General features: G+C 43.3%; 1 protein-coding gene across 1 annotated transcript in view; it reads left to right on the top strand.

The window, feature by feature from the left end:
• Positions 1–25,048, top strand: part of ADAMTS17 (ADAM metallopeptidase with thrombospondin type 1 motif 17) — a 152,940-nt gene that overhangs the window by 91,679 nt on the left and 36,213 nt on the right. Inside the window, exons 13-17 of the mRNA XM_058033730.1 lie at positions 696–862; positions 1,558–1,685; positions 10,438–10,558; positions 17,953–18,033; positions 22,725–22,882. Of these exons, the coding sequence (XP_057889713.1) occupies positions 696–862; positions 1,558–1,685; positions 10,438–10,558; positions 17,953–18,033; positions 22,725–22,882 (655 nt within the window). The remainder of the gene's footprint in view (positions 1–695; positions 863–1,557; positions 1,686–10,437; positions 10,559–17,952; positions 18,034–22,724; positions 22,883–25,048) is intronic.

Raw genomic sequence — 25,048 nt, 5'->3', positions numbered from 1 at the left:
AAACCTTGGCTTAAACAGAACATCTCTTCTCCAGTCCCCTCTTGTCATGTAAAAGGGTCACAGCAGCATAAATGGCCTTAGAGTTCTTCAGTTCCCTTAGCTGGTGGATTCTCTTGCCATAAATACAGTGAAGGGTGGCTGCCTACCAGAATATCTCACACAGTCACTGTTTCAGACATGTGCCAGGAGGGGCTTGGATTGCACTGTTTATTGGAAATCCCAGATTTGAGCTCATAAGTGCAAGGCTTGGGACCTGAAATTCCAGATTCCATGCTTACCTGTGGTTTTTTGTTTGTATTTTGTTTTATTTTGCAAAGAAAACACAGGCTATTGCTGAGAGTTTGAGTTTTCCTTCTTCTCTGGGGATTCATAAATAAAAACAGCTAAGTTTTGCAGGTGCTTAATTCTGATGTTGCATTAGTGGCCCTTCCTGTATGTTTAAAAAGCAAATGTGTGGAATGGATTTCATGGATGGAGGTTATCTGCAGCACAGGTTTGTTTTTAAATACCGTGTCTACAGTGCAGGTTATAGCTGCTTCTGTGGCACTTGAATTGCAAGATCACGTCCTGATGGGATGTTTGCTGTGTCTCCATCCTCAGGAGTGTTTGAGGCAGGGGGCAGAGGAAGGGTGGGAGGGGGAAGATGGAACATTCCAGGTGTCTGGTGCTGACCCTGCTTTCGTTCCCCACTGCAGCCCGGGGCCGGGTGGGAAGAACTGCCGGGGAGCCAGCGTGGAGCACACGGTGTGTGAGAACCTGCCCTGCCCCAAAGGGGTGCCCAGCTTCAGGGACCAGCAGTGCCAGGCCCACGACAGGTACACCAACAAGAAGAAAAGCCTGCTGACAGCTGTCATCGTGGATGGTGAGTTTTTTTCATCTCCCTCTGTAATTCCTCACTGTTCTTTTGCTGCAGTTTCTCATCTGCAGGGCTCCATTGTTGGTGAGAAGGCTGCAATAGGCCCCCTTTAGCTACAGCTGAAAGACTAATTACAATTAATTGTTCTTGATGCTGCCCTGCTGTTCCTTTAGCCTCCTTAATAGAACACAGAGAGTTGTCAATGCTTTACTCATCTTTTTAAAATGCTGGGAGAGAAGTGCCTTAACTTGATTCCCAGTCTGAAATTCCCAGACTGGGAATCAGAGAGCTGGGAATTTAAATGTGGAAAAGTTCCAGTTAGTTTGGAACTGGAAAGAAAGGTGGATTCCCTGTGCCATATTTTAATTTATGACACTTTGGGGCATCTCAGCATATGTGGTGAGTGACTTGATCATTCTTATCACACTGATGAGTGTTCCCTGTAACAAACATCTTCCCTTTACAGATACACAAAACTGTATTGACTGATTGGTTTTCTGTGCTGTTAAAGCCCAGTCTCATCAATGTAACCCTTTAAATAGTGATACTTTAAACTGGGGAAGTGACAGGCCTAAACTGAAAGCCTCATGTTCCTTCAAAGATGAGATATCCAAATGTACTCATGTAGAGAATGCATCACCATTGCCTCAGACACTTTTTTGTGCTGTTCCCAAGGGCAGTTGTCATATTTCTTTTCCCAGATAAGCCATGTGAGCTCTTCTGCTCCCCACTGGGCAAGGATTCTCCTGTGCTGGTGGCAGACAGAGTCCTGGATGGAACTCCCTGTGGGCCCTATGAGACAGACCTCTGTGTACATGGCAAGTGCCAGGTGGAGTAACCTTCTCTTGTTCTATTTGTGGTGTGAGGTTCAGCCTGGGGCAGCACCGTGCTGGGGGCTGGGGGGCTGTCCCTGAGGGCTTTATAGGGCTCACTACAAGTGCTCCATGGCTCTGTTATTGGTCTGAGCACTGCACTGAATGGCCAAGGTATGATATTATTCCTGAACAGCTGGCAATGCTCAAAAATCACATTTGCTTGTGTGCATGGCTTGGGTGGGAAGGGACTTCTGTGAGGGGAGCAGATTGGAGGAGAAGTCTGGCCTGCTTAACTGCTCTTTTTGGCTATTAGAGGAGTCACTGATAAAAGCACTGAAGCTGCAAATCAGCTTACCAATTGTCACTGGCCTGTTACCAGCATTATCTTGCAGAATCATGATGCTTTTGGGTCCACCTGGTTCCTTCTTAGAAATACTGAGGAAGCCTTTCAGTACCAGTGGCTCCTTGGCTCCTGCAGCTACATGAGCCAGAGTCTTCAGATTGAATTCTCTTTTCCTTAGAGTGGTGGCCCATAACCATTGCAGTGATTATTTCTCTCTAACCAAATAACACACACACCCAAAATGAGCTGTGGGAAGTAATAAAACTTCATGGTTTGCTGAGAGAGTTTGTAACACATTAAATGCTAAGGAGGGCAGCTCTTAGAGCTGGTGCTTCAGGTTCCTCAAAAATTTAGTAGAGGTGTGTAGATCCATATAAGATGGAGATTTAATGTTTGCACAGGGGAAGGAAGATGAGAAAATGTGTATTTAAAGATCATAAAAGACAGGAAGTTGTTTGGAGTGGGTGCTCCTGATGATGGGTTCAGGTCATTTGTCAGTTGGACAGGGCAGACCCTCCATGAGTTTCCTCTCTCCTGATCATGGAGCACATGTTCAAAGTGTGCTGCACACACCACAGTGGTGGGAAAGACAGTTCACTTGGCTACAGCAGCTTTGCCAGGGCTGGATTCTTCCTGGCAATTTTTCCCTTTAAGTTTCTCCTCATCCAGATGTGTATCTGTGGTAAGAGTTGCTCTTCCTGGTATTAACCAGCCCTCTGTATCCACCAGAACAGCTTTTTAGCATCACCTTTTATTTCCACTAACTTCACAGGTTTGCCCTGGGAGCACAGGGCACACCAAATTTGGCATTATTTCTGGTTTCTGTGAGTGGTTAAGAAATGCCAATTTTTATTGCTTTGAGCCTTCCAGGCAGGGAGATAAATGAACACAATACCCACCTGGGTGTGAGAGAGGCTTTGGGGACATAAAGCAGCTTTACTCATAACAATGCAAAGAGAGAAGTGAAAAATCTTTGGATTGAATTTTGCACTGCTGCAGGAGACACTTCCCACTGTTTCTTGACAAATGATGCTGAAGAGGCACTTTTAATTCACTCTTTCTAATTTATTCCAATGAAGAATATAAATAGCAGCAGTCTGGGGAGCCAGTATTAGTTTGATTCTTTATAATACAAAGTGCTTTGCACATAGAGCCAGGTTCATGGTGCATCCCAAGTTACTTAATTTTTCTCAGTTTTTGGCAATATCTGAAAAAAGCTAAAACAAAAACCCATTAATAACCTTTTATAGTCAGGCCAGCTGTGCACCTCCAGCTGTGTGCCATTGACCATTACTCTGGGCTGGCCAGTTTTATTGCTCCAAACCTTCAGAACTGCCACAAATGGTAAATCAGACATCATGGCAAGGCACCTTTTTTTCATCCAGGGAGGATCAGTAGCCAGCTCCCTCCAAATGAATTCCTTTTATGAGCACAGAGCACTGGAGGTACATCACGAAAAGCAAATTGCACTCTGAGTCGGGGGCAACTGCCTCTAACTGTGCAGAGAGGTGATGACAGCTGCAGAACATTCAGTCCATTTGCATCTGGCTGAGAAAAAATGTGAAATGATCAGTTCAAGCCGAGCAGATTTGAAAGCCCTGTGAACTCATTTATAATGCTCCTCTGCCATATATGCAGTGCAGAGCTGAGAATTGCCATATGTGCCTGTGTACCCCATTTGCCACAGATACTTGTCTAACTAGCTGCCTATTAAACCAATTTAATTGCCATATTCATTTAATTACTCCTCTCCTTGTTTCTTTACCCAGCACAGACAAAGCCTGGCAATAAGCATTGCAGGGGGCCTGGAGAACAGAATAAGTGCTGAAATCAGAGGGTGGTATTACTGTTATTTATTTCCTTATGTAATCCTTCTAGTTAGAGGCTCTCAAAGGCAGGAATGACACATTGTCAGTGCAACAGACAAATTAGCAGTAACCATTGCCTGTGAACATCTAGCCCAGGAAATGTAATAGATCTTCTCCCTTCACTAGATGCTCCTAAATGCAGCTCGTGGATCGTTCTTGGGTGATGAATGAATGTAGAGAAAAAACTGTTGCAAGGAGAGGAGGGTTTTGAGAAGGAAAGCAGGAACAGATTCTCTGAAGCCTCAAAGTGCCCCAAATACATTTAGGCACTAAGGGAATTTTCCTTCAGTTGTACTTTGTGAAGTTACTACAGTTTCTCTTTAAAGCTGAACCCCAATCTAAAAGGTGTCAATGAAGCCTTTGCTGTCAGCCTCACTATCCCTGAAACAAAATCATCAAAAGCAGCAGCATCTCTGCATTTATCCCTTACACCTGAGGGCAGCTGGAGTGAGTAAAATTGGTTATTACTTTGATCATGCATAGAAGCACCAAAGAGCAAAGTCAGCCCTAAATTTAGCATGGGGGTTCCTAAATCACCTAGACTTTTTCTAGCCTTACTCCTTCTTTTTAAGATGAATCATAAGGTCTTAATTTATTTTTTCCATGTTTATTTGAGTTGGTTTTGAGGCTGAACATTTCAAATGCACAATTTCTTACCATCCTCTGAGCAAAACTGGATCCCCTGTTCAAAGCATATGTAGGTCTTTGACCTTTCATCCTCAAAATGCACATGGTCTTCTAGCAAGGAGAATTTATTTTCCCCAGAGATTTTTCAGAGCCAGAAAATCTGTAGCAGGCTGGAGAACAAGAGCAGCCTGATGTGTTGGAAGAGGAGGAGGAGGGTGAGTGCTCATTTAGGCTTTGCAGCAATTTGCTTTCCCTGTCATGGGCACTGCAGCCATGGGGAAGGTGGGGTTGGGCACTGCAACCTGCACCTCACACTGGGTTCATCTCCTCCCATTTCCCTTCAAGTGACAAATGGCTTTCAGGGAGAGGATTCCCTGAGGGTTTTGCTCTTCCCTGGGCCCGTGGGGTGTGTGTTTGATATGAGAACAGGGCACTTTCTAACCCCTTACAGTGTTTTGCTCTGTGCTGCTGAGGTTAATTCAAAACTCCTGGCAGAAGTGGAGCTAAAAAAAGTGTCAGATGTCACAGAGCAGAGGGGTGAGGAGAAGACAAGCTGCTCAGCTGACTGGTGTGATGCACATGACCTTGTGCTGGCTTTTCTCAAAGGAGGATTAGTCTGAGCCTCATGACAGCATGAGAACTTTCCAGTGAGGACTACAGATTGTGCTTCAGGATGTAATTTAAGGTCTCTGTGAAAAGAGAGACCTCCTGTATAGCAAGAACTGGGCTAGAGATCAAGGGCAGTCTTTGCTGTGATTTAACAATTTAAGAGGTGAAGATGTTTTGGCTCTATCTGCAGTTTTCTTATGAATGTTTTGTCATATCACACCTCCTTTCAACTGGCTGGTGAATCCACGGTGTGTTTAATGAGGATAAGCCACATATTAGGCTGTCCTGGCACAACAGAATTGTTACAGAACTATTTTCTTCTGAAAGTGATTGTCACACTCTATGAAAGGGGAGCACAAATTGGAAAATGGACAGATTTTCAAAAATAGCTTCTGTAAACTGGACAGGCAGAGTGTCAGGAGAGTGCCACAGGTGGCAGAGGAGAAATTGAAGTTGTCTACTGGACCTGCTTCTGGCAAACAGTTTTTTACATACTTAGTACCCACTTTTTGCATTTGATTGATGCCTGGAGTTCTGGCTTTGTCTCCTCACTTGAGTATTTTCCATGTATTATTCATATTCCTGCATTACAAACTGTGGTACAAGATGTTCCAGACTGGGTAGCTTGTCTCCATACAACAACTTGGCTTAGCACTGAACTTTGATAAATTATTTAGTGCATGTGCACAAAATCCAGAAGGATTGTCTGAACTACAGAAACCTGTTGTATAATTGCCTTTTTGGTTTTTTTCATGTCTGTAGCAATGTAATCTGTAGCAATGTAATCTGAGGTTTAAAAGAGTATCAGGGATTTTGGTGAGTAAGGCATAGTGGCAAAAGCAAGTCTTTGTCGATGTCCTACTAGTTTGTGGTGTACTTTGCAGTGGGATATGACAAACAAAAATCCCATGCTGTTTCCCCAGTTTTTCTTCCATGTTATCCCATGGAAAGCATATAATAGAACAGAAGCAAAGGAGTTCCTGGGATGGGAAAGAACTTTGCATTATTTGCATGTTCTCTCACGAACACAGAGGTTTTGACACATAGCCTTCAATATCTAACTGTGAAAAATCATAAATTATTGTGTCTAACACCCCCATGAGCTGCTGAGGGATCTAAGCACAAAGTCAATGGCAGATCACATTGCAGATCTAATGCAGATGAGATAATACAGATTTAAAATAGGATGTGTCTAACTCCTGATCCTGCAGAGCTGCTCTGATTCAGACAAAATCTGAAGGCTTGGGAAATGACAGGAAGATGTTTGCTGAACTAACTCCTACAGAGACTCCAACCCTTAGCACAAAACTTGTTGTGGAACAGAAATTGGAGTAACTCAGAGAGGAACTGTTTGATCAGGGACCCAGACTCACCTCACCCAGCCCTGACAGCCCCCACAACCCTCCACAGGGGCAGAGGTGTTTAAAACAATGCAACAAGAATTCTCTTCCCCTCAGATCTGAATGTCACTTGCTCACATCTGCACATTCCTGTTTCATGTGGTCCATCCCTGGAGGTATCAATGGCATTGGATATTATGGACAGAAGGAATTGGCAGTGTAGATGAATCTGTCATAACCAGCCTGCTCTGTACATGATTAATTTGTAAAGTGGCACATGTTGCATCAATATTTATATTTGATCCATTGAGACAGCCAGTTAGTTCAGCATATGGGAAGCATTACAGTTTTGGGAGCCTACAATGTCATTTCTTGCACAGAGTGGGTGTATATAACAAAAATAATTGTGTTTATGTAGCAAAACATACCCTCACAAGCTGTATCAATTGAGCTCTTTCACAGCCATTGAAAATACAAATAAAAATATCATTAAAAAATACCCAAGCAATACAGAGAATAGTTCACACAGAAGAATCCAAGTGATATGTATTCAAAAGAGAAGAGTTTTCCTATGCTGGAGCCAGCTATGACTGAAGCTGGAAATACCACCCAACAAGCAGTACTTTCAGATGTTTAATTATAAAAATGAGAAGAAGGAGGAGGGAGGGAAGGAAGGGTGGATGGGAGATATTAGCTTAAAGAGAATTAATTTCAGGCCTTTGGCTCAGCAAACGTGCAGTTACCTGCCAATTTAAAGGTTGGTGGCTAGTTCCAAAAAGTGGTGCCAGAGCAGGAGACTGCCTGGGTGAAATAGCCCTAAGAAACCTGTGGATACATTTCTGACAGTCCATGCTGAGGACTTGAAGCCCTAAAAGACTTATTTTCATGTTTCTTGCCAGCAGTCCCATGTTTTAAAGCTGCTTCCCTTCTTACCAGTCCATTGAAGACTGATGGAACTGAAAGTATCCAGCAATTGCTGGATGGGCTGGTCCATGGGCTCAGTCTGCTCATCTGCAGGATAACTCTTGGGTCAGAAAACATGGGATGTTATTGTTATTTACAGGGTCTTTCTTCCTTCAGAATGTAAAGCTTCCCTTTTCTGCTTCTAAATTTAATGAATCCCCTCACCTTGATTGAGGGAGCACCACAAAGCAAGTGAGAGATGGAAAAGATCAAACAACTCCCTTCAATTATTTAGGTTTAAGGGATACTTTCTGCACTGTGGAAATTTGACTTTTGAGCAGTGAAACTTGGGATTTTCCCTTTGCATATGGTTAATTAAGGCTTCACATTGTGGAAAGCTTTCTGCAGGCTGAGGACAGCTCTGTAGTTAAAGGATGGGCAGTATAATACACAGAGCAGGTTGTCAGTGGGAAACTGCTGATGTACACACTGCACAGTTTCTCCAGCCAGTGCTGGAGTCTCAGGAGCTCTCACACCTTGGAGAATCTCTCAATTAACAGCCCAAGGACTGCTGGCAGATGCTTTGCACCCACAAAGGTGACAGCCACTGTGTTCTGCCCTCCCAGTCCTGTCTCTTCCCCTTTGATTTACTGATCCACTTGTTTTAAGAGTGGCCATGGTGGTGGTTTTAAGAGTATTTTCCATGTGGGGAGTTCTCAAAGGATCAGAGTGACCAAGGTGGTCACTGCAATGTGTTTCTAAATGACTTTGCAGCTTTTGGAATCCACTGTCAAATCTTACCCAAAGCTGTTTCATTATGTACTGTTATTAAATGTACTCTTATTAAATGCACTTTCAGTTTGGAAGTGATTGGAAGGCTTGGGGAGAGGGAAACGGGCTCTAATGTTTATGTAGACAACACTAAAGTGCTTCCAAGGTATTTTTCCCCCATAAAGTAGCAAGAATGCACCAATTTTCATCTTGAAGCCAAAGAAAAATGTGTTTTATTCTCTTAGAGATATTCTTTTGTAAGAAGCCATTTCCTGGCCCAAACGTGATGGGGGCCTTAAGTCTCATGATGGAGGGATTGAGGGAAAAGTTTGTCCTGTGAATGGGAGCAATGGTGCCATTGGTACCATTGAAGAGGAGGGTGGAAGGGCCATTCCCAGTTCCTTCACTCACAGGGAACACGGTGAAAATGAAAGGTAAAAACCAGCAAAGATATTGGGAATTACATTTGTGGATTCAGTGGGTTCTCTCCATGCCTCTCAAGGGTCTCTCAAGTGGAAGGGTGTCAGTGAGCAAGTAAAGGTGTGAGGAGATGGCTTGTCTTGCACCCCAGTCTCAGATGAGGAGGGACCCAGCTTCCCAAACTTTGCTGGCTCCCACTGGTTTCCATTATCTGGGAAACTCCAGTGTGAATACAAAGCATGTGATTGCCAACTCCCCATTCTTTCCCTGCCTCTGTTAGAGTCCTACAGACTCCTCATGTAGCTCTGGGAATAAGTGTGGTTCAACACTCATTATGTTCCCTTTATTCATCTGTGTGCTCACATAGTGCTAATAACAATGCAGCACAATAAAAGATAGCGCCAGAGCCTTAAATTAAACCCAGCCTTTCCAGTATCTCAGCAGGGTGGCAGGCAGGCGTTCATTTCCAGCTGCCTTTCAGCAACCCCATTAATAAATCATCCTGATTTTCCTGGAAGGAGAACTGCTGGGACATCCTTCTGTTCTGGGGGCAGAATCACGTTCAATATCCCAAAATTATTTGTTGGACATGGGTGTGAAGTTCAGGCTTGAGAATTGCAACTGCCAGAAACTCCAGGATCTTCTTCCTCCTTCTTTTAACTCCCATTTATGCATTTATACAGTTTTTTCCTCCTGTTCCTGTGCACCAATGTAGGTGCTGTGCCAGTTAATGAGCAGCATTTCCCTGGTATGTGTTTAGGATGATCACCCTCTCTCAGCATGTCTGTCCCTAATGATCTACCCAGACAAGCTCTGCATCAGCACATGGTGGAACACTGGCAATCTTTGATCCCTGAAATACATCTGGACTGAGGCAGTGGCCAGGGTCTTCTGAAACAAGGGGAATGTTGGAATTCTGATCCAAATTGCATTGCTTACGCACAGCCAGGCTCAGATAAACAGCCCGAGTTCTCTTAATATTTCCCTGCTTACCCTATTTTTCAAAATGTTTGTTGTTTTGATTGTTCCCTAAGATATCTCTCCAACTTTCCTCTGGCTTCATCACAGGAAGGCAAAGAAGGGAGAGACCCAATAGCCTCATTCAAATAAGTCTTACTAGTGACAGTCCTGCTACTCATTTGCCAAGAAACTGTTTATCTATGCAGAATAAATCTTAAAATCACTTTTAATAGTGCAATCTCTACTAATAACTTGCATAATGACAAGGCTTTTTTCAGTAGAAATTTATGTTTTAAGAGTGAATTGCTGATCAGTTTGAGGGTCTTACATGGATAGAATACAAGATTCATTTACATAGATTAATGGCAGTGTTGTCAGCCTCAAGATCTACAAGAGTGGAATGTTCACCATCATAACCCATGAATGCTTTGTGAATAAGGAAGATCATGGTGATAATTCCCATAGCTACATGCAGAATATTGTGACTCTTCCCTTGTGTGGAAGCAGAACTGTAGGTTTTATTAGAAAAAAGAAATAGATATGTATAGAAAATTATGAAAACACCCTTTATAATGAAGCTTTAGGTGAAACTGTTAGATTTTATAATTTATTTTTCAGTTGAATGTTGATTCTTAGTACAGTGCAAGCATGTGGAAAATTTCATAATTGCATAGGCAATCTTGTGGTAGAAATTGGCCTGATATGGAACTAACCTGCTGCCACTGAACTACTCTTTCATTTCAGCTATCTTGAGCCATCTGATTAATGAGGTCTTTTTTCAGGTATTTCAAAAGTTCAATTAAGATTGAATGTTTTCTCCCCATTCAGGTTTTCAGTCAATGTCAATCTTAGTGTTGACCTCATTGTTTAGAGAGGCTCTAACCTTGAAAACAAAGTAATGGGTGTCTCTGGTTGTTGTCATTAGAAAATTGGCTGTGATGGGATCATTGGCTCAGCTGCCAAAGAGGATCGCTGTGGGATCTGCAGTGGAGATGGGAAAACCTGCAAGGTGGTGAAAGGAGACTTCAACCACACCAAGGGCATGGGTGAGTAACACTCTGGGGTTCTTCTGCCTGCTGCAGGAGAGTTGGGGCAGCAGTAACAGCTCTTCCTCTTGGATAGCACTGGGGTCACCTAGCAAAAACAGCTCTAGGAAGCTCCTAAGGAACACAAACCCCAGCTCACTTCAGGTGTGATATCCCATCTGCTTCTTACTCGTTCACCCAGATACCAGCCACTGCCTCTGCCTGAAATTCAGACTGGTTGTGTTTCTCATTCTGAGTGCTACTGATGCTGGTGATGTTAAATAGGAGACAAAATCACAGAATCTTTCCCAGTGGGAGGGAAGTTGGATTTCAGCACCATCTTTGAGGTCTCAGAATGATGCATGTTGCATGTTATAGATGATTCATGTTATAATCAGAATATCTCAGCTAAAGGAAAGAGTAGTGCACTCCCCTCTGAATATTTTTACTGATTCCCTGCCAGCAAAAATATCCAGTATAGGATATAAGACTTTTCCCTTTCTTGTTAAACATTAATGTATGTACAGCTTGGTGTTTGAATTAGTCTTTGTTCCAGGGTTTCTGTACTACACTTCTGAGAACCCTGTTATCACACATCCTTATTAGCCAAAGGGAGGGAAAGCCATGTCCAGACTTGGAAACTGCTCCAGGAGGAAACAATTGTCCAGAAAAAAAGTTATTTCCCATTCAGTGACTACACAACTGGCATTTCTGTATGGAGAAATACATTCAATGTGCTGCTCCAGGGCTGAGTTCCACAAAGCACATGAAAATCCCCTCTAAGCACACACTTCTGTCCAGTTTAGCAGCTAAAGCAGCACCAGTGCTTAGCAGCTCCCTTTAGTCCAGGCCTCAGCTCCGAAGTCTGAGGCTCTGATTTTGTTCACTGACTTCTTCCTCTGCACCCTCCTCCTCCTCACCTGTGGGGCCAGCTGGAATCTGTCACCTCCTGTGAGATGCAGGTAGGATTTCCCACCTGCACCACATCTCTCTGGAGTCCATCTGCGTGCTTGGCCAACCTGTTGAATGGTTTCCTGCATTAATGCTTTTGACTCTTTTGTCCCATTTTCCACCCACTTACAGCAAGCCTTTTGCATTTGATGCAAGTGGTGGGAAAAGTTCCTCATTTCCACTGAAAAAATCCCAGCTATTCTCCATTTCTGTAGCAGGTTATACAGCTTTCATGGATTTCTTACATACTGCTGAAGAGTAGCTATCTTTTTTCCAAGGAGTCTACAAAACATCTTGTGCAGATAAATACAGAATACAGAATTTCTGGGTCACTGCCAGGAGGTTGCACCCATTTCCAGCTACACAGACTGCTTGAGGTGGTGACTTTACAAGGCTGCAGGAGCAGAGCAGCTTCAGCCTTAACTGGCTGCCAGGACTCTGCAGGAGGTTTTCACCCCCAGTGCCCTGGAACCTAATCAGAAAGAATTCCTGATGACTCATGAGCAGTGTTCAAGCATTCAGATTCTCTGCTGATCATCTCAGACACACAAACCTGTCAAAGTGTTGCTTTGTCAGTGCAATGTTTCCACCTTTAGCCATCTCACATAATCTAGAAGATAATTGTTTTTACCAGTATAACCTCATTACCATTTATTAGGTGTTTTGTTTTATTTTTTATTTAATTTGGAAAGTTAATTACATTTTATGCGTGCTTCCATCCATTTCTGTTCACATGCTGTTTTGCAGAATCAGGTCCTCAGGTGAACCCACTGAATTTCATGCAGTAAGCAAAGCTCCAGGTCTGGGTATCACAAGTGAATGTGGCATTACTCAAGGGAAAAAAAGACTTTTTATTTTAAATTGACAGTCATGCAAAAATGTGCAAAAATTTGATGAAAGCTGGGGCAAAGAAAGATCCACAATATTCTGGTGATAACAATTTCAAGGTTTGGGTGTGTAAACGATTGCACAGTTCAGTGGCAAATCCTCATGACCTGGCTGCATTCCAAGTCAAGGCCAAGACCCCAAGTCCAGTGTGCTGAGTTATTATTTCAAAAGAGAATAGACTTCAAACATCAAGACATTGATTCTTCTGGAGTGGTATCTCTTTGGGGAATGGCAGCTGCAGCCTTGAGCCTTGGCTCTGCCTGTGGGACTCCTCTGGTTGCAGGATTGGTCCCTCTGTGTCCTGTGATTGCAAATGATGTTGTGGAGCCCTGTGAACTGAACTAAACCCCTGCCAACTCCTTTCTGTTTCTTAGTAACCAATAGTCATTGTAAGAAGGTTTCCACATGTGTGATGGCAAAGGCAAAGGCTGTTCCCAAGTGTTTCTCGTGTAAGATACTTGAATGCTGTTTGCAGTGTCAGTGGGTGTCGGTGAAATCCTTTGGTGTTGGTCCTTTATCTTCGTTTTGTCGGATTAGATGGGGAAATTTGCTATCAAAAGCCATGGATAAGTTTCAAATCCTTTTACTGTTTCACTTGCCTTGTCAGAGACACAATACAGATCCTTTCCTTTTAGGGAACCTATCTGTGGAAAGGAAGCCAAATTTTCAAGCACCAAGCCAAAAGAACGAGATCTATTTCTTTTTCCCCCAACTTAAATATCACACAGGTTCTGCCACCCTGGTGGGAAAGATGGTGGAACCTTCAAAGTGCCTTGTAGAAGATCCAGCAGTTCAGCTCTTAGCACCTGTGATCCAGGGTGATCCAACTGGAAATGGACCCCATTTTTCTGCTGCAGAGGAGGTCAAAAGCCTTAATTTATGATGCTAAACATCACATACACTTGTGTGCAGCTGGCTGTCTTCAGCAGGCCAGCTGAATGCACTGTTTAGACTGAGGTTTCCTTTCGACTGGCAGCATGCCTTGTACCTATTTCTACAAAATAATTTGTCAAAACCAAACACAGAGTTGTTCTGAAGTCCACCTCTGTCACTCTGCCACTGTACAGGGGACCTAGAAATGAAGGACAGCTCTTGGACTCCTGTCTGTTGAGGAGCTGATTTATCACTGACAACTTCTCCAAGGTTGTGCCTGTAATGCTCAGAGACCTGGGTCTGTCTATCCTGATTTTTCTCAACCACATCAAGATTTTCATTTATTATTGTAATTCAAAAGGATTTATGGTTATAATTCAAAAGAATGACCACAGATGTTTGGATTTTCTTTTTTAATGGCAGAATCTAATAAGGTGAGATATGCCATTTGTTGTAACTGTCATTTTGGGAAATTTGCTAGGAATTTTTCTTTTTAAGATGGTAGAAATGTAGAGGTTTTATTGCATATGCTGTTTGTCCTACACTTACTAAAAGAATTTTGAACAGTAGTGCTGTCGTGCTGGCTGGGAGCATCTTTAGCCAACACAAAAATATCTTTTTTTGTCAATAGGGTGCACATGTAAATTACAGGAAAATAGAACTCTACCTAATCTTTAACTCAGAGATCACTTATGGGGGTTTCATCAGAATATGCAAGTTAGAAATCCCAGTTACCAACTTTGCAGCAATAGCAGAAGGCTTTGAAATTTATCCATGGCTCTTCAGAGAAATGATTTTCTTACAACCGAGCTATCCCATGGCTGGAAGTGGACAGGTGCCAATGCAGGATTTGTTCTCAAACTAAAAGCAAAGGAGAATTATCACAGCTGTTCAGAAAACAGACACATAATTTGTACTCCACTGCAACAAGTAGCAAATCTGCAAGGTGGGAAGGAGGTGGAGTCTGGGATGCTCAGCTGGTGCCAATCCCTGAAGTGCCATGGAAGCTTTGCTGGCCTTGGCTGGCAGGTGGGCAGGACAGCCTGATCTCCTTGGCTTCTACCCTGAGATGTTTGTTCAAAGCACTTTTGGGAGGTTTGATAATGAGCTGGGCACTGTTGACCTTCTCACACCTGATTTTGGTGTGTACAGGGATAAGATAGGAAGGTGCAGTGCCAGGGGTTGGTACTTTCAGCCATGGGATCGTTTGTCCTTCACCTCTGAGTCCATCTTTCACTGCAGTGTGAACCAGAACAGTTTTGCAGTAGATCAGTGGCATTCTGAAGTTCACACTAAACTTTCTGTTCTTTCTGGGAGTAATAACAATGGCTAACAATGGATTTTTCTGTGTGGGCTGCTTTCCTCTTGCAAATCTCTCCAGCATTTAAATGAAGATACAGTAGCCACTGTTCATATATTAATCTCCTTGATGACAAAGCCACCTCTTTGTTCTGGTGTCTCTCCTAATACGAGTTATACCATAAAACTTGTATCTAGGATTTGCTTCAATCACAGTCTTACATTCCTGAGACACTGATGTAATGCAGATTATCCAGAAAGATTGGTGTGTGCCAAAGTAACTGTTCCCAAGGTGGAGTATACTGCATACAGCACCATAAATTATCAAATAATGAAGTTCTCCTGTTGTATTTTCAAAGCTTCATCTTAACACGCTGATTTATGGGTGAAATTACTAAAAATACTGTCTGATAGTTGCCAAAGCTCATCAGTCTTTAACCAGCTCCTCATTTAAAGATGAACTTTAAGCCCAACCTTGCAAACCCTGGCCTTGCAGACAATTATCCTTAGACCTAACAGAGCTTTGAGAGTCCTTGACTGGGGGCCAACTCTGAGACTTTTTTTGGTCATTCTAGCTGACACTTGATAATCTTTCTGGCAATCTGCAGTTACAATTTGCTTAATAAAATGTGCCTGGAAAACACTGGAGGTGTTTCCTGGTGCAGTTATCTCAAAGATCAGGAATCTGTGACCACAAGCCTCCCACCAGCTTTGAGGACCAGAGTAGAATGGTGGAGGTGATCCAAGTTTGTACCTGTGGCAAATTTGCATGGGTGATATCCAGTCTGTTTGCAGCAGAATTCGACCACTAACTCACCCAGCATTGCTGGAGGCAATGAATGAGAGTGTCCAGGTGCTCCTGGTGGGACATGCCCAAGGTTCTGCTTCACCTCTGAGAGGACAGGTCAGATCCAAACCCCTGCAAAGCATTTGGCAGTTCTCTGACAGGAGAGTGAAGGTCAGCAGTCAGGTTTGTGGCACAGTGAGATAACACAGTGTGTTTCTTTTTATTCAGGAGCTGTGAGTGCAGCCCCCCAAAGCCATCAATCAGGATTAGAAATTACACAAGGAGAAAAAATCTGGTGTGAGACCAAACCAAACAGTCTCCAGAACTAATGCTCTATTAATAGCTCACACTTGACTATTGTAAAATGTAACATAAAAATCACCTTTCCACGTGGTGTTTCTCTCATGGCACAGTGATGAAATGAGTGTATTTAATGGCTTGAGCTGAGCCTCCAGAGTTTGCTCACCTCTAAAGCAGTGTGACACACTCCTGGCTGCTGCTGGGACAGATCCAGAGTTCACTGAACTTAGTGACTGCCTTCCACTAAATTCAGAGTAACTTTGTCTCCAACCCCTGCATGATTTAGCATTTGTATCTGGTTTAAAAACTAAATAAGTAAATAGTCCCCTAGTAGGTACATTAAATTAGCTGAAACTTGGGCATGTTCCAAACTGGCTTCCTAACAGGGATGCTCGGGGTGTATCAGGAGCTGTTTCCTTGTGACAGACTCTCACTGGTCACACTTTTGCTGTGTGTTCATGTCTTGAGTAGCTGTTGGTTGGGTTTACATGCAGCTGCATGGGATGCAGTGGGGATGTTTGATATCTGACTGTACTGACTGTGATTTGGTGTCTCAGCTGAAGAAAAACCAACTCCTGGCAATGTCTAGGATGAAGCTCAACATCTGTTTGCTCTGATTTCATAACAGATTTCCGTATTGCCTGTGTAAAATTGACCCTGGAATTAATGATTTTTCCTGGTGAAACCCAGGCTGGAACAGCAGCTGGGAGAGCCTCTGCTCTGGCTTCTGTGCACAGGCAAGGTCTGAGCTCTGCTGTCCCTCTCTCTGGTTTTCCTGCAAGGGATGAGTGACCATTTCTGACATATCCTGAGTGAGGGAGAAGTAATTGAGGAGGAACAAGTGCAAAGAGAACTGAGTTGAAGGGTGAGATGAAAGTGTCATTCAGATACAACAAATCAGGGAAAGAGAGAGCCTGTCTGGCCCAAGTCAGCTGCCCACCTTCTGCACCTGATGAAACCCAAGAGCTCAAGCCTTACTCATGAAATGAAGTCAGGAAATGAATCCACCATCTGAGACCCCAAATCTGTCTCACTCCATGTCACAATGGAAGGAGAATCACTTAGTCCTGAGGTGCAAGAGATTGTCACCATACCCCTTGGAGTCCTCCCTGTATCAGCACAGCAAAAGCAGGGCTGCACTTTCATCCCTAAAATAGCTCCCTGAACACTGCTAAGTGCTAAAGGAATCACTGCTCCCTGTGCCAGCACTTCTCCAACCCATTGCTCTAGACAGCCACAATTCCCATAAAGGCATCACTGACACACAACAGCTTCACAGAGCCCTTTAAAGCAAGAAAAGTGGATGAGGGAATATACAGGATAAGCTGCTTAACATCTAAAAGAAAGAGGACAGCAATAAGCCCAAAAAGGTGCCAAGTGATACACTGCAAAGTAAACTGGGTGGCCAATTAGAAGGAATCAAGTCATGGTTGTGATGAGATTAGTGTCATCTACAGAGACTTGATTCAAAGTCCATTGAAGCCAGTGGAAAAACTCTGCCTGGCTCTTTGAAATGGGCCCTGGTGTTCCTCTGCTTTATTATTTAAAGGCACCACTTCCACCCCATGGAGCAAATCTGTAACTCCACATATCTCCATAGTGGGGGAAAAGAGGCTGCATTTCCATGTGGCTCCTGCTTATTCATACTGTATTCTGTGAGTAAAAAGTGGTCTTTGAAAAAGTGTTTAGAGATGGCCAGTGGTCCTGGAGAAACTCCCAGCTCTGTTATTGCGTTAAATCTGAGCTGTTGAATTCTCAGCAGCCTAGTGCAAGGAGATTCATTATTTCCTCCAGATTTTTTGTACAGAGCTGAAATGTAAATGAAAACAAGCTTTTCCCCAGATTTGTCCCACTAACTCCCTCTGTTCAGTTTTAGCATCATCAAAAAGTTTTGTGGAAGTGAGTCCTTTTTGACACCACAGCCTGGACAGGGAAGACAAAGCAGGAACAACTTTTGGAAACATCATCTCACATGTCTGTTCTGTGCAGTGTTGCTCCTGACAGTCACACTTTGCAGTGTCCTCGTGCATCCCTGTCAGTACTGCAGGAAAACCAGGGTGATTCAAAGGGTGCAGATCTAATTAGAGCTAATTAACAAGCCTGTAGTCACAGCTAAGCAGCACTTATGCATTTCTGCTGATATATTAGTCATGACCACGCCTGTGACAGCAGTGAGAAGTGGCTGCCAGCACAGAGATCTCATCTGGAGTGTTTCTCACTCAGTCCTGAGCCTGGAGTTGAGTTTTTCTCAGGGAGATATGGGATGGCTGCTCCTGCCCCTGCCCTGCTTTCATTCACCCCTTTTTTGTTGCTCTAGGTTACATCGAAGCTGCTGTGATCCCTGCGGGTGCCCGGCGCATCAGAGTGGTTGAGGACAAACCTGCTCACAGCTTTCTGGGTAAAAAGAAAAAAGTACAAATGTTTTAATTAAAATCCAGCTCTGTTTTCTTTTAAAAATGACCCTTCTCTAAGCGACCTGTAAGGTTTGTTGCTGCCAGGGAAGGGCTGGTGATTTGAGTCTTGCTGCAATCTCTGCTTCTGTGGCTTGGTTTCATGATGTTTGTGATGTGATAGTGTGTGACACTTACAGTCCCTGTGCAACCTGGAAGGACCAGAGAGTACTTTTATATACAGACAGAAGAGTTCCTGAGCAGAACTTGGCAGTGGCTTGCACAGGGCTGCCAGGAGCACACAGCACTTCAGGAGGGAGTGGGGAAGAGAACAGTGTGTTTAGAGAAGGGAATGGCAGAGGTACTGATAGGAAGGCGCCCAGCTCAGTCTGAAGCAGAGGCAGGACAGGGCAGCTGATATCCCTCAGTAACCTGCTGCCATTTCCTACAGCAGCACTGAACCCAAGACCTGATCCTGCATTCTGAGATGGGCTTGGCTGCAGCCTCTAGTCCACTTGCCTCTATTTTATCAGGCAAAAAAATTTGTTTAATCCTCTTGTGGTTTCTACTTCTGCATTCCTTTAGAGGGGAACAGGCATCCTCTCCTCCTTTTCCTATTGGAAAAAAATGGTTTAGACATGGCTGATGGGTAAGATTGGCACGTGAGGTTGTTGTAGGGCAGAGTCTGTCAAGGAATTTTTTGTTCAGTTACTCATTGCATAAATTAAAGGTCAGAATGGCATTTGTAAAGTGCAGCCAGTCAGTTACACTGAGGATCTGTTAGTCTGATCTTCTGCCTCTTCTCTCCAATGTTTGAGGCATTTCCATCTCTGTCATTACTGTGCAATAGATAAAGGGTTTTATCCGTCTCTGCTTCTAGGGAGTCCAAGATACAGAAATGCTAATGCCCCATTAGCCCTGAATTTACACAGGAAGCCTGTGACAGAGCAGAGGCTTCAAAGAAAATTGGCCAAGATCCAAAAAAAACCCAACATTGTCCCAGAGCTGCATGGCCATGGACTTGCTTCCAGAGAGGAAGGAACTCTGAGAGGATTGCAGAGCTTGTCACTCTCTCATTTGTGGAAGAGGAAAGTGAGGTGTTGCAACTTGCTCATGGCTATGCAGGGAGTCAGAACAAAGCTCAGACCTTGGTCTCTGATTTCCACATCTTTTGCTTGTAATTCTTCATCTCCAGCCAAAAGGAGATGTTCATATCCAGCTCTGGAATATCGGATGCTGCTGAAAATGTTTGCATAGTGGCTGTGTCAGGGTTTCAGCTCTAGTGCTATTGATTTTCTGTCTTGAGATGTTGCTGCAGTTGGTAATATCACTGGGAAAGATGCTTTTGTTCTCTTTCATTCCAGATTCAGGGGGAAAAAGGAGGGCAGATTATGTCATTCAGCTGCCCTTTGATTAAAACCATTGGCATTTGTGCCACTTCTTGGTAGGAAGGAATATCACCACTGCTCCTGTTTCCATAATGCTTTAGCCAGAGGATCCCGCCTACACATGAGATGTTTGACATAGCAAAGCCTGGTGGAATAATGGGAGCCAGTGTTTCTTTGGGTTTTGCAGGTGCTCTGCCTTCTGGAAACCAGGCTTTTTGTTTGTCTTGGTGGGGTTTGCACAGGGTATTTGGGCTTTGGCAGATAGCAGAGCACTGAGAGTCTTACATGAGTTAGAAACTGCCCTTCCTTGAGACAACATAACCTTGACTAAAGCAGATGGTTCCCCACTGGGTGGTGAAGATTAAGATTGTGTATTTTTGAGAGCAGGAGCTGGCCCTGTTTGCATCACATAAAGATAGATAAAAATCTGGCTCTTTTAAAACTTTTAGTGCTTTCAGCTCTTTGTTTCATGGTCAGGAGCCAGGAGAACCTCTCTAAGCTTTCCAAGGTTTTCTCTTTCAAGGAACACTCAACACAAAGAAAAGATACCCAATGCCTTGCTGAACTGAGATGAAGAATAGCAGCAGGAGGGTTCCGTAGGGCAATAAAGATGACCAAGAAAGAAACCTCAATCACTCTTAAATTCAGGTCTGAGTGTGGAAGGATTTTCTATTTCAATAGCACTGACAAAACTGAGTCCAATCAGGTCTTATTTCTACTCAGAACCAGGTACAACATTCTGGAAGGAAGCCCAGCATAATTTGGAATCATTATTCCATGTGCTGGGAGCAGTGCCTGAAGAATTTCCCTCCACCTACAGGCAACCCACGCTGGCTGCCTTGGCTGGCTGTAACTCTCAAAAACCACCTTGAACAGGAAATGCCTGGGCAGTTTGTGTCCACAGGCTGGGAAGCAAGCTGGAGAGACCCAAGGTGGAAATAAAGATCTGAGTGGATGCAGGTTTAGAAGTTGATTGGTCAGTTCTTGCCTTCCAGCCAACAAGAAAAACAGAAGTTACAGGTTGTTGCTGGGGTTCCTATTCCTCCTCCTCTTCTACTGTACGAGTTTGAGTTTAGTTCTGTCACCTCTGGGGCAGGGCACACAGCCAGTGGTTGTGTGTGACAAAAGCCATTGGAGTTCCCTGTGTCTGAGACATGGAAGGTTTTGTAGCTGCAGCAGTGATCTTGCTGATGGAGTAATGGAGGCAAACAGCAATGAAAACACTTTGGCCCAAGTGCTCTGCTCAGTCCCCAGTGCAATTCCTGCAATCCTCGAGGAGCTCCTTTGGGAACAGGTCTGTTTCCAAATTCTCCATCTCCTCAGCCACTAAGGGCTGCAGTGCCTGCAATCAAAATCAAACCCTGCCCAGAAAAGAGGTTCAAAAGATGAAACGTTGGTTTTCATCAGCAAATTATCTCCCTTTGATGGTGAGCTGGAACCAAAGCATGACTTAAGTCACTCAAGCTCTTAGACAGTTTGGAGCACATGCCAGACTATCATTCCTAGTCAGCCATGCTGCTTGGAGATAGTTTTATCTCACCCACAACTTTGATCTGCCTGGAAGCCACTAGGTCTTGGCAGAGGAAAGCAATCCTGCTTCAGAATTGTGTCTGCAGCTTGCCGAAGGTACTTTGTAAACTGAGGAACAAAGCAGAAAGAGAAGTGAGCCACAGGGAGAGACACATTGCTGCAGCATGCAAATGCCAGGACACCATCTTACCCCTGGGCTGTGTGCCAGGGGAAACTTTCCTCAGAAAAAATACTCTCCCACTTCAGTTCTCCTTCACCCTGATTTTGGAGTCTCTGCTGGCACTCTGAGAGCTGTCAGGAAGGTTGTGTGCAGCAGGACAGATATCCACCTTTTTCCAGGATTCCCAATGTTCCCAGTGTAGATGCAGAGAACCTTGTGACCTCCACATGCTCCAGATTCCCCCCGAGTTCAGACATCACAAATAAAATAAATAAATAAATAAATAAATAAATAAATAAATAAATAATATAAATATAAATATATATATATATATATATATATATATATATATATATATATATATATATATATATATGTCCTAAACACACTCAGGAGGGTTTGCTGGCTATGGAGGCTTGATCCAAAGGGATGACAATAGGAGACTTCCCATTGACTTCCAAAGGCTTTAAACAGCTTCTCTTTCCTTCTTGCAACACACTCAGTTAAGTGAGGACAAAGTTCTTTATTGGAAGAAGATAAAATAGGCATGAGATGCTAGAGGTTAAAACAACATCTTGTTAAAGGCTTAGCCAAAAGACACAGTTAACCTTGAACTAAGGAAGCCCAGTAACACGTGGGATATTCTGTCTGTCTGCTGTCAGGGCAGATTTGATCACAGTGAATGGGTCTCCACAAAGGGGCCTGGCACTTTCTGCTGCAGCAGGGTCTGCCAATTTTCTCTTCCCTCAGTGCATCACACCAACATCTGGATAACTCTGCTTCCGTTCTAACACAGAAAACACATCAATCCCTAAATCTTCCACTGATGAGTCAACAGTAATGTGATGCCCTTATGGCTGGAGTTGTCTTTGAGTGTTTGAAGAACATCAGTGATCCTGATGCAAAAGTTAGGCTGGAAGAAAGGACACACAAGTCCAAGTATCTTTTCTTCTCAATATTCATCTTTCTTCTGAAGTTGAGCTTTCCATGTTGACCTTAGTGAGGCACAGAGGCGCAGGATGGGTGAGACCCTCCTCACCTGACCTCATACATACATCCAGCACTTGGACTCTGAAAAGAGGGTGGCCAAGTTCACACTTTTCCCACTGACCTGCCCCTGCTTTGTGACTTTTCTGTACAGCTCTGACAGCTGAATGTTAATTTTTTTAATGTTTGGTTATGGGGCACACACAAACACAGCATCACTTGTGTATTGCATTTGCAGTATGCACTGTATCAACAAAGATTGGATTGCTCTTTTTCTCAAGGAGAGTTTAGGAAAATATGGTCTCAAAATCTGGAAACTGAAAGAAAATTCTGCTTGGAAATTAAATTGCAGATTTGTCTTATTGCATTTAAAAGGAGAGTCTAGAAATAAACGACCTTAATTTTATGTTAATTCTTCAAAATATCTTCATCAAATGAAGTACAGAATATATCCAAGTTAGAAACATCACAATGGGCCATGTAAAAGTGGGAGATGTTTTATTCCTTTAAACTCACATCCATTACAAGGTTTCTGCATCTTGTGCTTGAGGCACCTTGAGACAAAGGCTCAGTAGTCTGTATTGTAATTACAAATTTGCTTGCATTTCATTCCGTGGTGTTTGGTTCATTGCAGCTTTAAAAGATTCCAGTAAGAGATCCATTAACAGCGACTGGAAAATTGAGCTTCCTGGTGAGTTTCAGATCGCAGGCACCACTGTCCGGTACGTGCGAAGGGGGCTGTGGGAGAAAATCTCTGCCAAAGGACCAACTAAAATACCACTGCACTTGATGGTAACTTTATATCCTTTGTTTGTGTTTCTTAAGTGATGCAACAGAAAGGGTTTATATCCTAGCTGAAAGTTAAATTTTGATTGTTTGCTTCCTCACCACAGTGTTCTTTTGCAGCTCTCACTCAGAAAGTGATGCTCCATCCTGGGAGAACAGGCAGTGTTCATTGAGCTCATGTCCAGTGCAGGAAATCCCTGTAATGTGTCACAGGTCCATTCTAGAGGATGTAGGTTCCCAAGGACCTGAATTATTTCTTGGACATACCTGATCACACACATAAAAGCATATTTGCTGAAATGTCTTTTCATATTATGCCAGAATGTATTCTGTGTTTAAATACTCTGTTCTCTTACAGAAGAGGTGCAGATCTAGCATGCACAGATGGTATATGTGAATTTGAATCTAAGTAATGACTTAATTACACACAAATGTTCTTTGTTTTCTCTGTATTGTTTTTTCATTTGTACGTAGTTTAAGGTGTTTTTTGACATTTTTTCTTAATGTTCAGCATAGCCCTTCTGTTAGCCCAGCTTGGTATTTTATGAACAGCCATGTGGCTGGACATGAATGAGAAGTCCACAGGGGTGAGAAGAGCTGGACTGTGGTCCCAGAGCTGTCACTGGTGGGTGACAGGGTGACCCATGGGCCAGTCCCTTAATGCTGGTTAAACCTTAACATTTGTATTTTTGAGACAGCTGTAATAATTCCTGTCTCATATATCTGTTCCTGTTTAAAAGTCTGCAGAAAGCTTTACAGGTTCTGTAGCAAGGTTTGCATAGAAAGTATATTTGTTTCTTTCATTGTTTCCTGTAACTTTTTATTCTATTCCATTTTTTTCTGTGCTGTTTCTTCTCCTTGTGACTTTTTTCCGTGTTTATTCTCTGAAGGCTGTCTGTAAGCACTGCTAAAAATCAGCATTCTCTCCCTTCCCTCACCTGATTTTTTTGGCTGCTGGTGTTCATTGTGCAACGCTTCCTGACCCAGTTTGAAAAGCTCCAAAGATGCCTGAACTTTTCACACACACAAAAAGCTGACAGTAATATCCACTTTGTCAATACCTTCTTGGTGTCAAAATCTGCTGCACAGGGACATGAGGGGTTTTGTCTTTGCTTTCTCAGACAGATGAGTGAGTTTACAGGCTCACAGACCAGTGTCAAGCTGGATCAAAGAGGTTACAGCTGGAGTAGTCAGAGGTGCAGGGTTGAGCTCACCAGCACCTTCCTGGCTCACCTGTGTAGTCCAGGGTGTGCCCACTCAAAGAAAGTGTATTACACCCTCTTCACCATCAGAAACATCAGCTTCTTCTGGACTTTGGCCTTAACACAAGCCTTCCCTCCTGAAACCAGGACTCTGACAAAGTTCTTTGTACTGCTAAGATCTTGCCAAGCTCATGTGAGAAACAGGAGTTGCACAGGTACCGTTTGGGAGGATGCTGTGCAGGGTTCCTTTGGCAGCTCCTGGAACCTTCCAGGGCATTACTTGGTTGAGGTCCACTGCAGTAAAATCTGTATTTTGGCATTTTGTGTACCTCAACATCAGCAGAGCTTTGATTTTAAAGAAATGCTCAGTTCCCCTTCATTAAGGAGTAAGTAGCTAACATAGGAGTGATTTTGAGCTTCTCCATGAGCTTCTCCAGATACAGACAGGCCCTTTCAGCAGACATAAGCAGAGGAAATGTTCCTTCTTCACCTTTTTCACAGAAATTATTAAAAATGAGGAATGTAAAAATTACCAGACCATTAAAAAACATGTGGTTTTAAATCACTGCCAGTGGTAAACAAAGCACACATGAAGTCTTTGCTTCGAATCAGATACAAATCTTTTCCCTGATACAGGGTGGTGGGTTTCATTCTTTCAACACAGGAAAGGCAGGATGGTTACCAGTTCCCTCTAAATAGAAAACTGTTGTTCAAACAGTGGTGGAATACACTGGACTGACAAAGAGCCAGAAGCTTCAGTCAATCCATTGTGACCTGCATTTGAAACCAATTATACACACATACACACACCCCCCAATTATATATGGCTACGAAATTGCATGAAATTGGTTTCATATGGGCCTTTAGATTCACTGGTCTCGCACCATATTGAGATAATAAGGATTTCTTTTTAGGAGTTGCTTTTTAATACTTGAGGCATTTCTCCAAGTGCATTGCTCTGTGTGTATTT

Source organism: Melospiza georgiana, chromosome 13 (assembly GCF_028018845.1).
Source record: "Melospiza georgiana isolate bMelGeo1 chromosome 13, bMelGeo1.pri, whole genome shotgun sequence".
Taxonomy (NCBI): domain Eukaryota; kingdom Metazoa; phylum Chordata; class Aves; order Passeriformes; family Passerellidae; genus Melospiza; species Melospiza georgiana.
This window is presented reverse-complemented; position numbering and strand designations above follow the sequence as displayed.